At 62.9% G+C, this 13,106-nt stretch overlaps 1 protein-coding gene across 5 annotated transcripts; it reads left to right on the top strand.

The window, feature by feature from the left end:
- The first annotated feature begins 2,870 nt into the window (after positions 1-2,870).
- Positions 2,871-12,536, top strand: ICOSLG (inducible T cell costimulator ligand). Of its 5 annotated transcripts, none has more exons than XR_014825267.1 (7): positions 2,871-3,050; positions 4,445-4,485; positions 5,609-5,983; positions 6,860-8,589; positions 9,168-9,338; positions 10,401-10,436; positions 11,148-12,536. XR_014825267.1 is itself a non-coding variant. In XM_005657167.4 (7 exons), exons 1-7 carry the CDS (start codon positions 2,905-2,907, stop codon positions 11,156-11,158), a joined length of 1,062 nt encoding a protein of 353 aa, XP_005657224.1. In that variant the 5' UTR covers positions 2,871-2,904; the 3' UTR covers positions 11,159-12,536. The 5 variants fall into 5 exon arrangements, 3 of the variants coding, with proteins under 3 accessions (XP_005657224.1, XP_084848411.1, XP_005657223.1); XR_014825268.1 differs by having other exon boundaries at positions 10,295-10,436; XM_005657167.4 differs by having other exon boundaries at positions 6,860-7,141.
- Positions 12,537-13,106: the final 570 nt, after the last annotated feature.

Genomic DNA, 13,106 nt, shown 5'->3' with positions numbered 1-13,106 from the left:
GGGTAGACTGTCGACCTGGACAGGCTGAATGGAGGGCGCAGAGGCCAAGGCCAGACCCACATGTGAAGTGCGTGACCTTTGGTCCTCTTTAACCCAGAGGGACCTGCCTCCAGGAAGCAGGGTCTCCAGTGGCCCTGGGCCCCAGGACAGGCCCACTGGAGACCATTCACAGAGCTGGCTTCAAATCCCGAGCGATGCATCTCCAAGGGGCCTTTCCAGATCAGCCAGAAACCCCCCAAAACTGACCTAGACCCAGACAAGCACGCAGATGCCACTTGTCCTGGACATTACCCTGGGACCAGTGCCGGTGCTGAGAGTGGTTTGTGGAAGAAAGGTCAGGCTAAAATGAGACTTTTTGGGAATTCCCTAGTAGCTCAGTGGGTTAAGGATCCGGTGTTGTCACTGCTGTGGCTTCGGTTTTATCCCTAGTCCAAGAACTCCCATGTGCCACAGGCATCCCCCACCCTCCCCAGATGGACCTTTTGAAGGTGGTAATTTTAAAAATATCTTGAAATTGGAGTTCCCGTCGTGGCTCAGTGGTCAAGGAACCCGACCAGTATCCATGAGGATGCAGGTTCGATTCCCCGGCCTCACTCAGTGAATTAAGGATCCAGCATTGCTGTGAGCTGTGGTGTGGGTCTCAGGTGCCGCTCAGATCCCGAGCTGCTGTGGCTGTGGTGCAGGCCCGTGGCTACAGCTCTGATTCGACCCCTAGCCTGGGAACGTCCGTGTGCCACAGGTGTAGCCCTAAAAAGACGAAAGACCAAAAAAAAAAAAAAAAAAAAAAAAAAAAAAAACAAACAAACAAAAAAAAAACTTGAAGTCAGAGTTCCCACTGTGGTGCAGTGAGTTAAGAATCCCACTGCAGCAGCGTGGTCACTGCAGAGGTGCGGGTTCGATCCCCACCCTGGCCCAGTGAGTTAAAGGATCCAGCTGTGGCTCAGATTCAGTCCCTGGCCAGGAAACTTACATATGCTGTGGGTTCAGCCATAAAATTAAGAAATAGAAACAACCTGAACTAGAATAGAAGTTGTGACAGTTAATTTTATATGTTGACTTGGCTGGGCCGTGGTGCCCCGACATTTGTTCAGACGTTACCCAGGGGGTTTCGGTGAAGGTATCTGGCCTAGGTTCGTACTGAAACTGGTGGCTTTGGGTAAAGAGGTGACCCTCCTTACGGAGCGTGGGTGCTGGGGTCTGAGTATCTGTGTCCCCAGATTCACCTGCTGAGACCCTCCTCCCAGAGGATGGCATTAGGGGTGGGGTCTTAGAGACCAGTCAATGCCCTTACAAACGGGGTCCCAGAGCACCCCCTCCCCTGCCCGGGATGCAGCGGAACCTGGAGATGGTTCTGGATTTCGGGCGATCCTGACAGTCCTCGCAGGGAGAAGCCCGCCTCCTTGGCCGTGGCCATGGCCGTGGGGGCGGGGATGCAGCTGCAAGCCACTGGGGGTGGAAGAGGCAGGCAGGCCATCGCCTACAGTCAGTCCCTGAAGGAGCGCTGGTTGCAGGCGTCCAGCCTCCAGAACCTGAGCGGATGCATTTCTGAGGTTTAAGCCCCAGGTCTGGGGCAGCGGGGTCTCGCTTCTGTGTCTGCACTGACAGCCCGAATCCCCAGCATGGATCTACCTCCTGCTTGGTTCCCAGGTCGGCCTAGACAGCCTTGCAGGTGGGCTTCCTTCTCTACCCACCCCCACCCCACCGCCTGAGAAACAGTCACGGTGAAGAGGAGGAGAGGAAAATCTTACCTCGCCCGCAGGGAGCCTCCTGAGCACCGTGCTATTTGTTCATTTGCCTTCAAATCCTGCGTTTATAACCCACGTGCCAGCCTTGGTGTGAATGCCCTATGTGTGTGAACCCACATTAACCACCTATTAACTTAGCTGCTTTATGAGGGAGGTATTATAACGATCCCCCGACACAAACGGGAAAACACAGGCCCAGAGGGGTTAAGTAACTTTCCCAACATCACACAGCTCCTGAGGAGCCCAGGTGGGACTTGAACCAGCATGCACTTACCAGTCTGAGCCTCCCGGGGGGTGGTCTTCGGCCCCCTCCGGGCCGCCCCTCCCCCACCGCCCCAGTCCCGCTTGGAGGTCCCCTTCCAGCCCAGCCGCGCTCCCTACCATCTCCCTGCCTGCCACACAAACAGCTCTGCGCAGCCTTTCCCAGACCAGACAACACGAGTGCCAGCTCCCACCAGGCCAGGCCAAAGGAGCAAAGCCCGACTGGCTTCCCCGGCTGTCTTCTTAGAGCCTTTACTATGCAAATACGCTGCGGCAGGAGGCGGGGACCCACAAAGGATAGGGGAGCAAAGTTGGGTGGGGGGACCTGGGGCTGGGCTGGAAGGGGGCACTCGCCTGCCTGCCTACCCCCCTTCCTGCCTCTCATTCATTCATCCGTCGCCGCAGAGCTCTGACTCACGGAGGGCTGGAGGTCCCCGGACCGAGCGAGGGCGGCAGCCTGACCCTCGGCCCACCCTGGGGTGTTGGTGTTTGGAGCGGGGGCGGCAGGCGCAGGCGGGGCGGGGGCGCTTGGACGTTCTGCGCGACCCTGGGGCAGCACTTAACCTCCCACGGCCCCTGCAGCTGAGCAAGCCCTCCGCAGCGTCCCTGGACGCCCTCCTCCCTGGGACCTGCCCTGTCCCCAACCGCACCCAGGTTCTGGCCCGACGGACTGGGAGCCCCCGGCCCTGCGCCCGTCGGGGGCCCGACGGGCACCCTCGCGTGGGAAGAGTCGGTGTCCAAGCTTCCTTCCACCGCGCCCCACCCGCTCGCGGCCGAGGCCGGGGGCGGGGCCGGGGCGGGGCTGTGGGCGGGGCCGGGGGCGGGGCCCGGCCTGGCGCTTGGCCGGGACCCACTCGGCGTCCAGAGCCTCAGAGGCGCGGCGGGAGCGCGGCCGGTGATGGGCTCCCGCGGCCCGAGGTCGCTCGTGCTCGTCCTCCCGCGGCCCGGCGGCCCCGGCGGCCGAGGTCTCTGGGGCTCCGAGGGCTCCCGCGGTCCGAGTTCTCCCGCGGCCCGAGGTCTCCGCCCCACCATGCGGCTGAGAAGGTGAGCGAGTGCGCGGACGCGCTGTGGGCGCGGGGGACCGAGCGGAGGCGCCGCGTTTCAGAGCCGGTCCTGCGCCGGGACCGCTCGCCTGGCGACGCAGCGGAGGCGTCGGGCGGGGCCGCGGTTACCTGCGGGCGGGCGGGCGGACGGGCGGACGGCCTGGGGCAGCACAGGGAGGGCGGCGCGGAGACACTGGTGGCGCGCGGGTGTGCAGAGGCGGGGTCCCCGCCTAGGGAGGAAAAGGGGGCAGCTGGAAGGAGACAGGACGGAGCGACCCACGCTCACTGCCCTCCGCACTCCCTCGCCCGCCCGCCCGCAAAGCAGAAGCGGTGCCCCGCGCTGTGCCAAGGTCACTCTTACCCACCCCAAGGCTGGTGCCCGGCGTTTGGCGATTCCCCCCCCACGCCCCCCCTCCGCCCTCAGCATGCCGGGGACTTCCCCTCCTGCACCAGCGAAGGCAACCTGGGGAGGGTGGGGCTGCCAGCCAGTCGCTCCTGGTCTTGTGCCAGCTGAGGGGGTGGATGACGGCTTCGCTCCCAGCTTTTTGTGCAAATGCCCCCTTCTGGGTAGTCTCAGGGTGGGCCGCCCCCTGGATGAGCTGGTGAAGTACCCATCCCCAGGTGTCCCACCCGCTCCTGGATCCCACCACCCAGCCCTCCCAGTTAGAAAGACAGGCAAAGAGTATTCCCACAAGAAGGGGAAAGCCCCGGGATGCCACAGCCACCAGCCACCCACAGCCCAGAGCAGGTGGCGCTGTTTCCCCCTCTGCCCAAGGAGGAGTTCTCTGGGGCAGGGGCAGTGGGCAGGGCATCCGGGAGGCCTCTGGGAGGGGGTGGCTGAGGCGGCAGGGCGCAGAGGCTGCCAGACTGACGGTACCCGGAGCCTGAGAGTCACAGGAGCATCTGCTGCCCCAGTGCTGAGCTGCCCACCACCTCGGGCAGAGCCACCAGACCGCGTTCCTTCAGAGGGTGTCCTGCAGCTTGCCGGCCCTGCTTGGGGGCATCTTACATTTCCTCTGCCTCTCAAATGTTAGATGCCCCCAAAGTGGTTTTTCCTGATTTTACACAATTTCTTGGACTCCCCCCCCGCCCCCCCCGCAAAGCCAGCTGCGCCCGCCCCCCACCCCGTGGGGGGTGGGGGTGGTGACTCACTTGACATCCTGCATCACTTGGTTGGCCCAGGAGATGGTCCCTTGCAGGGCTGCCAGACCCCTGGGACTTACCACGCCGGGCAGGGAGGCGTTGGTCCTGGCTCCTTGCCCTGAATTCCTAGGGAAGTTGGGCCGCTGGCTGGCAGGCTGTGGATGCATTCCCATTTCGGGGACGGGTGTCACTGGCCCCTACCCCCGTTTGGAAGAAGTGGGGCTCACCTGCCTTTCTGGTTGTTTCTTCCAGCCCCAGGCTGCTCCTCCTGCTGTTCTGTGGCCTGCGAGCTGGTAAGTGCAGACTCCCAAGCCCTTCCCTCCAGGCAGCGAGGCCGTGGGGTACAGTGGGGCCTCGCCACTGCCCTTCTCGCTTACCCAGGGGCCCTTGTGAGAAAGCCGGGCCCCCAAGCCTCGGGTGACGTGTGGGACTGAGGAGCACAAAGGGGAGCACCTGCCCAGACCCCGTGGTCCTTGTTTTGTCTCGTGTCTGGAGTAGGCGGAGCGCGGTTCCTCCCCGGTGTTTCAGAACCTCCACTTTCCAGAGGGGCAGGGAGCTGGGCTTCCTGCTTCTCGTGGCCCCTTCATGGCCCAAAGCCACCAGCTTCCAGAAGAGCCCGAAACGGGGATGTGGCCTCGCAGCTGAGACCAAGGCCTCGCCTGGCCTTCTGGCGCACAGGGTGACGGGTCAGAGGGCACGGCCTCTTTCCCTGCTGAAGTTCAAGTGGTTGTAACAGGCCACAAGACTTCGCCGCGCCTTCTCTGATAGAGAGCCAGTAGCGTTAGAATGATGCTGTTGAGGGAGTTCCCGTCGTGGCACAGGGGTTAACAAATCCAACGAGGAACGATGAGGTTGCAGGTTCGATCCCTGGCCTCGCTCCGTGGGTTAAGGATTCGGCGTTGCCGTGAGCTGAGGTGTAGGTCGCAGAGGCGGCTCGGGTCCCAAGTTGCTGTGGCTCTGGCCTAGTCTTGGCAGCTACAGCTCCGATTAGACCTCTAGCCTGGGAACCTCCATATGCTGTGGGAGCGGCCCAAGAAATAGCAAAAAGACAAAAAAAAAAAAAAAAGAATGATGCTGTTGAGAAGCTGATGTTTTCTTTCAAAATGATTTTTAAAAAAAAAAAAAACCCTTTTATTTTGAATTCTTTATAAAATCCCTAGAACTAACAAACACAGTGGGGACTTGTCCTGGGTGCCCGCACCCCTGCTTCGCCCAAAGCTGGCCTCCCATGGGACAAGGGGAAACCAACACAGGAGGCAGCTTTCTGCCAATGTCCGAATTTTAAAAATGTGTTGCTTTCCCGTGTGTGTCTTGATGCGTCCGTCCCCTGGTTGGGTGCACCAGAAGCTCCCGGCCCCCAAGGGGGACTTGGCAGTTCGAGTCAGCTCGGGAGAGGAATATTCTGTACATTTTGAGTCGTTGCAGTGAGTCAGGAACGAGAGGTCAGAGCCATGGTGGGCAGCGACGTCCGGCTGGCCTGTGTGTCCCTGGAGGAAGGCAGCTTCGACTTAAACGACGTTTTTGTGTACTGGCAAATCAGCGAGCCGGGCAAGGCCAACGCCAAGTCCGTGGTGACTTACTACCTCCCCGAGAACAGCTCCGCCGGCCACAGTGACAACCACTACAGGGACCGGGCCTGGCTGTCCCTTGACAGCATGAGACAGGGCGACTTCTCGCTGCACCTGCACAACGTCACCCCACAGGACGAGCAGAAGTTCAACTGCCTGGTGTTTCGGAAATCCTTAGAGCTGAGAAAGATTTTGGACGTCGTGGTGTCGCTGCATGTGGCAGGTAAGACCTGATTTCGTCCCCGCCTATCCCAGAAGGGACCTTTCTTGTGTGGGTCACTCCCTGTGTCTTCCCCTAAAGTAGAGACCGTCCCTGTGGCAGCTTGGGGTCCGCTGGGTGTGAGGCTGCCGTCTAGAAAGATCGGTTGGCTCCTAAGAGAGCGTCCCGTGTTCCGAGAACTCCTCGTCTTGCTGTCTGTGCCTTGGATTCTCCGCCTCAACCCAAACTAGATTTTTTAAGGAAATTAGGAGCGAGTGCTATCAGACACTAAATGGGATCAGGATTTAGGGAGGCATTTCTTTTTCTTTTTAGGGCTGCACCTGCAGCATCTGGAGGTTCCCAGGCTAGGGGTCACATTGGAGCTACAGCCCCCGGCCTACACCACCGCCACAGCAACACCAGATCCCAGCTGCGTCTGTGAGCTACACCACAGCTCACGACAACGCTGGATCCTTACTTAACCCACTGAGCAAAGCTAGGGATCGAACCCGCGTCCTCATGGATCCTAGTTGGGCTCGTTACCCACTGAGCCATGACGGGAACTCCCTTGGGAGAAAATTAAAGCCTCTCCAGGTTGCTCAGAGCTGGGTTCCATAGAGCAGCAGTCAGTTGCCAGCCCGCCATGTCACTAGACACAGATTGGACCCACCTTCTTGGGCGGGAGGTGGGTGCCAGCCACTGCCCTCCGGGCTGCGTAGCACCCCCTGTTGGAGGCGGGGGCAACTCTTGGGCAGACCAGGGCCTTGCTGCCGCCCAGACCACAGCCTTGGTCCCGCCCCTGCTCCCGGGTCGGGGGGCACGGTGGCCGCCTCCCCTCTACCCTGGCCCCGGGCACCGTGCCACCCCCGCCTCTGACCTCGAGCACCTGGCTCCCCTCAGCAAACTACAGCATGCCCGTGGTCAGCGGCCCGTCCCAGGACGAGGAGCTCACGTTCACGTGCACGTCCACGAACGGCTACCCGCGGCCCAACGTGTACTGGATCAACAGGACGGACGGCAGCCTGCTGGATGGGGCCCTGCAGAGCAGCACCGTGTCCCTCAACGCCCGCGGCCTGTACGACGTGGTCAGCGTGCTGAGGATCGGACGGGCCCCCTCCGTGAACGTGGGCTGCTGCATCGAGAACGTGCTTCTGCACCAGAACCTGACCAGCAACCAGCCGGGTAAGGCTGCGGGTCTGCACGCCGACCTGCCCTGGGCGGGGGCGGCCGTGCCTTGGGGATCTTCTCAGGCAAGAGACTAAGCCCCTGGGCGGTGACGCGGCAGTGGCAGCAGAGGTGGCCCAAAGGGACAGGAGGTGAGAGGTGGCGCCACGGAGGCCGGCTGCCCAGGACGCTTCACCCCCACGCGCCGGGTCAGCCTGGGGGACCCATTTCACAGACGAGGGGCTGAGGCTCCGAGAGGTTGCTTGGCGTTTCAGAAGCCACAGGACGAGGCAGCAGCAGCCCCAGGACCGAAGCCCCTGCCCTGCCCAAGCCCCATGGACGTGTGTCCCCTGGCAAGCCGGAGCCCCCCACCCCTTGGAAGGGGGCAGGCCGGTGACTCCTCCGTAGAAGCCACAGGCTCTCTCGGTCCGTGTGTCCCTGTCACCGGTGTTGAGATGGGCAAGGAGGGGCGGAAGCGCTGAAGGAGGGGGTCGGGTGCAGGCCGGGGGCCGCCAAGACCACCACAGACCTGCAGGGCCCGCGTGGAGTGGGAAGAGACGCAGGACTCCTCTCTCAGAGACCGCAGGAATTTGTGGCGGTGACACGTCCCCAGTGCGACCCTCTGAGCGTGGGCCTCGAGCCCATGGCACTCACACGCCAAGAGGTGCCTCGGCCGCCAGGAGCCAGTGTGTTCTGGGCACTCTCCTTCCTGGGACATGGGCACAACCTTGGGACTCGGGGGTCACCGACTTTTGGCTGCACCCAAGCCCACGTCTGACTTCTGCTTCCCAGCCTCCCAGCCTGGCGCCGGGGAACAGGGAGCGGGAGGGTCTCCGGGGCAGCTGAGAAGCCCAGACCTCTGGGCTGCCCGGGCATCAGGACACGTCGAAAGCTTCCAGATGATTCTGAGATGCACGGGAGGCCCACCACTGTCTGGCTCGAAGCTCCTCCAGGTTTGGGAAACACGGGGCACTTGGATAGGCCCCCTGGGGAAGCTGAGGCTGGTCTGCCCGTGAGAACCCTCTCCATGGGGCCAAGGAGTCGGCCGTCTGGACCCGCCTGTGGGCTGTGGAATATGATGCAGCCGCTGTGGAAAAGCCTGCCGGCCCCTTACAAAGCTGCACACAGGACTAGCACGTGACCGGAATTCCACGCCTCGGTGTGGAAAACGAGACTCGAGCAAATACATTTGCCCGGCTTGTTCCCGATACACCAAAGGTGCAACGGCCCACGTGTCCTTGGACGGGGAGGGGCGAGCCCGGTGTGGACAAGTACTCGGCCGCGAGGAGGAACTGGGCGCTGGCCACGCTGCCGCGGGATCAACCGCGAACACAATGTGCAGCAGCTCCCGGGTGGCACAGCAGGTTAAGGATCCATCTGTGGCCCAGGGACTTCCATGTGCCACAGGCGCAGCCCCCAAAAAAGGATGCTCAGTGAGAGATGCCAGACACCCGAGGCCGCTTAGCGTATGCGATTCCATGTATACGAAATGTCCAGAATAGGTAGATCCAACAGACGGAGGAGATTAGAGTTTGCCAGGGGCTGGAGGAGGGATGGGCCTGACTGCTGATGAATAGGGCGTTTCTCTGGGGGGCTGAGAAAGCTCTGGAATTAGATAATGGTTCAGGCTGCATGACCTTGCGTACGGACGAAACGCCACTGAATTGTTCGCTTTCAAATACTGAGTTTTATGGTGTGCGAATTTCACCATGATTTTTTTTTTTAAAGCCAGCCACGGAGCTGGAAAAACACGGAGTTGAATTGAAAAGGCCAAGAAGACCGTGGCTCCTGCCACGCTCCTCTGCGGTGTGGACCGTTAGGAGGGCTGGGGTTACAGGTCGCACAGGCAGGATGGGGAGCAGGGTCGCCCCAGGAAGAGGTGACGTGTCCCCTGGCGTGGAGAACCCTCTCCGCCACCCCTGTGGTTTGAGACTCACAGCGCGCCTCCGGGACGGCGACCACCCTTCCCGCAGCGCCCGCTCCTTCGGGGCGAGGAGCCCCTGCCTCCCGGCCCTGAGCCGTGGCGGACGTTCCTTTCTTGTAGAAATGTTCACCGGGGACAAGAAGAGCGTCCCAGACGGCCCGGCCCACGACACCCTCGAGGCAGGAAGCCGGCCGGTCCTCAGCGTCCTCGGCGTGCTGGCCATGGCCGTGGTCGTGGCCGTGGTCACAGGCTGGCTGTGCAGGAACAGGTGTCCCCACAGAAGCCACACAGGTGAGGCTCGTGCTGCTGGCGGGGCACGTTCATCTGGTTGGGGTGAGCCGCTGCAAGGTGCTGCTCTCACAGGAAGCTCGGTTTCATAGCCGTAATGTGCGGGAGCCTGGCAGCCGCAGCGCCGCCGGGTGTGGGCTCTCCGACAGCCGCACTGCAGGAGGGAGGTCGGTCTCCTGGGTTTGAGGGGGAACAGGGGACGCTGAATGGAGCAGTCGGGACCTGGCGTGTCTGTGGAAGCTGAGCTGCCTCCATCACTTCAAGGCTGCCTGTCCAGTTCTGGCCTAATGCAAAGACAGGTCCAGAACGTGTGCCGTGAAGGAGCAGAACTCATAGCGGAAGGGTTCCCCTGTGGTGCGGCAGGTTAGGGAGCTGGCATGGTCCCCGCAGCAGCTCACGTCGCTCTTGTGGCTTGCGTGTGACCTCTGGCCTGGGAATTCCACATGCTGCAGGTGTAGCCAAAAAAAAAAAAAAAAAGCTCGCGGTGGAGAAAGCAGAGAAGCCCAGAAGGCGGACCCTGGGTCCGCCCAGGTGTCCACAAGGCCTGGGGACCCAGGCAGCCTGGTGGTGGAGGGTAGGGGGCATCACCTATTAAGGTCCTGTTAATGGGGTCAGGCGCCCCCCACCTCGCCCCTAGGGGGGAGGGGAGGGGAGGGAGGCTGGATTTAGGGGTCAGCTCACAGGGGGCCCCGCCCCCGCCAGGCTGCCTGAAGTGCTTCCCACACGGACCTCATTTTGTGTTTTTTTATGCCCGAACCCACGGCACGTGGAAGTTCCCGGGCCAGGAATTGAATCTAAGCTGCAGCAACGCCAGACCCCATAACCTGCAGTGCTGGGCCTGGGGATTGAACCTGCACTTGCGCAGCAACCTGAGCCACTGTGGTCAGATTCTTAGCCCACTGCTCCACAGCGGGAGCTCCCCAGGCTTACCCCTTACAAAGCCTCTTCCTGCAACTTAGGGCGGCCGTCACCCCACTGCCCCGTGGGCCCCCACAGGAGTGGGGCCCCGGGACCTTCAGAGCCCCCCTCACCGCCCGCCCTGAGCGTTTCCGGTTTGTTCCACAGATGCCCGGGCTGCGAGGCCGGAGCTGGAACTTGCGGGTGAGTCTGCCAGGAGGGGAAGAGGCCCTTGGAGGAAGAGTGTGGGCCACGTGGACCCTAACTGCCCATTGTCTCCGTGTCCGCCTTGTGGCGCGAGGGCCACTCGCTGAGCAGGAAATGGTGTTTCCAGTGCCAGTGGCAGTGGAAGCCCGAGTGAAGGCATTTCCCACGGCCTGCGGGCTGTGAACTTGCTGACTGTGTGCTGCGGGGTTTCCCAGACCCGCGCAGAAGCAGCCTGGGACGCAGCCCTGCACCTGCCTGGACCCCTCTCCCTGCCCCCTCCATTGCGGCCCTGCCTGCCCCTGGGGGACCGTGGACCCCCGTCCAGCCAGTGCTCACCGCCCGGGGCAGAGGTCAATGGGACTCCTGCTCCAGTGTGGGAAAAACATGCCCGCTCAGGGTCTTTGGTTTCACATCCCATCAGCTGGTGCCTCAGGCTGCAAGGACTTTTGCGGTCAGGCCGCCGGGTGGGCCCGGGTGAGCCAAGCCACGTGGCTGCCTGGGGCTGCAGCCCATCTGCTCCGAGGCCAGTTTCCGATGACTCAGGAACTGCTTGTTAAAGACCCCGGGCAGCGACCTGAGGGTCAGACGAGAGCCTCTGCAGCGTTTCAACCCTGTCTTCAGCGTCCTGGGTCCCGAGAGGAGTCTCTGCCCCCGGAATGAAAACGAGCCCCCTCCGCACTCACGCCTGTCTCCCTCTTTCCTTCCAAGAGCTCGTGTGACGAGAGCACCCGCCCGGGACGAGGAAGGGCTCACCGGAGGGACCGCCAGCAGGGACATCGTGGAGGCCGCCGGAGGCCGACTGGGGCGGGAGGGGCAGGGGGCACCATGCCCTCCGGAGCTGCAGGGACATGGAGCCTCCCAGCCTCGCGGGCTCCCCCCGGCAGGACCCGCTGACCCCGGAGAGTGGGTGCTGGGCGCCGCCCCCATCCCGGTGGCCCTTATGAAAGGTCAGCAGCTCGAGACATGTGTCCCCAAGCGCGTGGGCTCTGCACCTTCACTGTCGGACTCAGAGCAAGGAGGACTTGCCGGCCCCCAGGGCCCGGGGCGCTGTTCCGCGTCCCAGCCCTGCTCGGAGGCCGAGGAAGGGCGTCCGGTTCAGAAGGAGGCCTGAGAGCCCCTGCTCCTTCTGGGGTGGCTGCCGCCGGGTCGCCCCAGGGGCAGGCTGCTGGCTGGTCAGGCTGCCGCCCGCCCCAGCCCGGCGTCTGCACAGTGTCTCGAAGCAGGAGGCGGGGTCCCTGGAAAACACCCAGCATTCTTGTCGCTCTGGGACACGCGTTGGCTGGGCCCGAAGCTACGTGTCCCTCCTCAAAAGCGCAGTGGGGTCCTGCAGGGCGTGTGTGGGACGGCGGGCCGGGCTTGGGCTCTGCCTGGAGGACGCACAGCGGAGAGCAGAGGTCGCTGTGTGGGCGGAGGCCGGCCTCCCGCCGCGGGGCAGCCTCTCCTCAAAGGCGGCAGCAATCCCTCCAGACGCCGGGGGCAGCCCTGCCACCCCTGCACTGCCGCGCACGGCCCCTCACCGGCCCCCCCGAGGACCTGCCCGGCAGAGACGGAGACCTCACCTCACACACCAGGCCCTGGAGCCCCAGGCCCACCGGGTGACCAGGGCCCGACCGCGGCCCAAGGCCTGACCCCCACCAGACGGCTTCCACGTAGATGCTTGGATCCAGTCTGGCGGTTGAGTGTTTCCAGAAGGTTCTGCACAGGAGGCTGCTGGGAACCCACTGTGCACACCCCCAGGAAAACGGGTGTGTGAGGCCTGCGCCTCCCAGACCCAGACTTTGTGCAAATCAACGAGACGGCTCAGCGCGGAGCCCGAGCCAAGGGCGTTCCAAGAAACTGTGTGTCTGTTTTCTGTACCAAAAATCTCACACAGCTTTGAATGCGTGTGATGCGGGACCCACGCGGGCTTTTAACACGGGAGCCTTGGAGGACAGCGCTCCTGAAAGGGGCTCCGGCTCCGAGAGCCGGCCACCCGCCCGACCACCTGGGGGACCGCCGCGTGCGCCTCACGCTGGGACACTGGCGGTGTGGGATGCCATGTGTGGACGTTTCTGGAAGCCTGGTTTTGGAGAATACAGGCCGTCGGCATTCTGTGTCTGTCCGCTTTGCTCAGTGTGCAGGGGTGGGCGTGGGGGCTGTGTTGGGTCCTGACTGCGGCCGGGGACCATGCCCTGGTCCCGTCCCCCAGGAGACCTTGCTCGAGGTGTGGGATGTTTCGGTTGTCACTCTTAGGGGTGTTACCGGCCGCTTGCAGGTGGAAGGTGGGGTGCAGCTCAGCGTCCCATGGCGCCCAGGACGGCCCCCCATCATGGGGCTCCCACCCAAAGGCCAGTGTCTGAGGGAGCAGCCACCACCCCGGGGAGGGCAGTGATGGCTGTAGGGAACCCCAGAAGGCCACCTGCTCTGCCACTGCCTGACCGTGGCCCCAGTGCTGTGACACCGTCGCCGGCATCACAATCAGGGGCAGAAGCCGGCGGGCGGCTCTGAGCAGCTCTGGGCACCAGGCAACCCCGTTGCGTCATCGCCCTCCAGGCCCAGCTTTTCAGAAAGAGGATGTTTCCCACAAGAAGACAGCTTCCGCCATCTGGGCAAGTGCTCTCCTTGGTGACTGACCCCCCCCTACAACCCAAGGTCCCCTCCCCCCCAACCCAAGACGTCTCCTCATCC

The sequence above is a fragment of the Sus scrofa genome, chromosome 13, assembly GCF_054392235.1.
Source record: "Sus scrofa isolate SSC_HxYL_T2T_F1_AM1 chromosome 13, Sscrofa_HxYL_maternal_Yorkshire_Landrace_v2.0, whole genome shotgun sequence".
Classification (NCBI taxonomy): Eukaryota; Metazoa; Chordata; class Mammalia; order Artiodactyla; family Suidae; genus Sus; species Sus scrofa.
The sequence above is the reverse complement of the archived record's forward strand: the minus strand, read 5'-3'. Positions and strand labels throughout refer to the sequence as shown.

Coding starts and splice junctions, on each gene's coding strand:
- ICOSLG (XM_084992285.1), top strand. CDS start 2,905: ATGGGCTCCCGCGGCCCGAGGTCGCTCGTGCTCGTCCTCCCGCGGCCC. Junction 5,984..6,859: donor GGTGTCGCTGCATGTGGCAG/GTAAGACCTGAT, acceptor GGCTCCCCTCAG/CAAACTACAGCATGCCCGTG. Junction 9,339..10,294: donor TCCCCACAGAAGCCACACAG/GTGAGGCTCGTG, acceptor CCTGCAACTTAG/GGCGGCCGTCACCCCACTGC.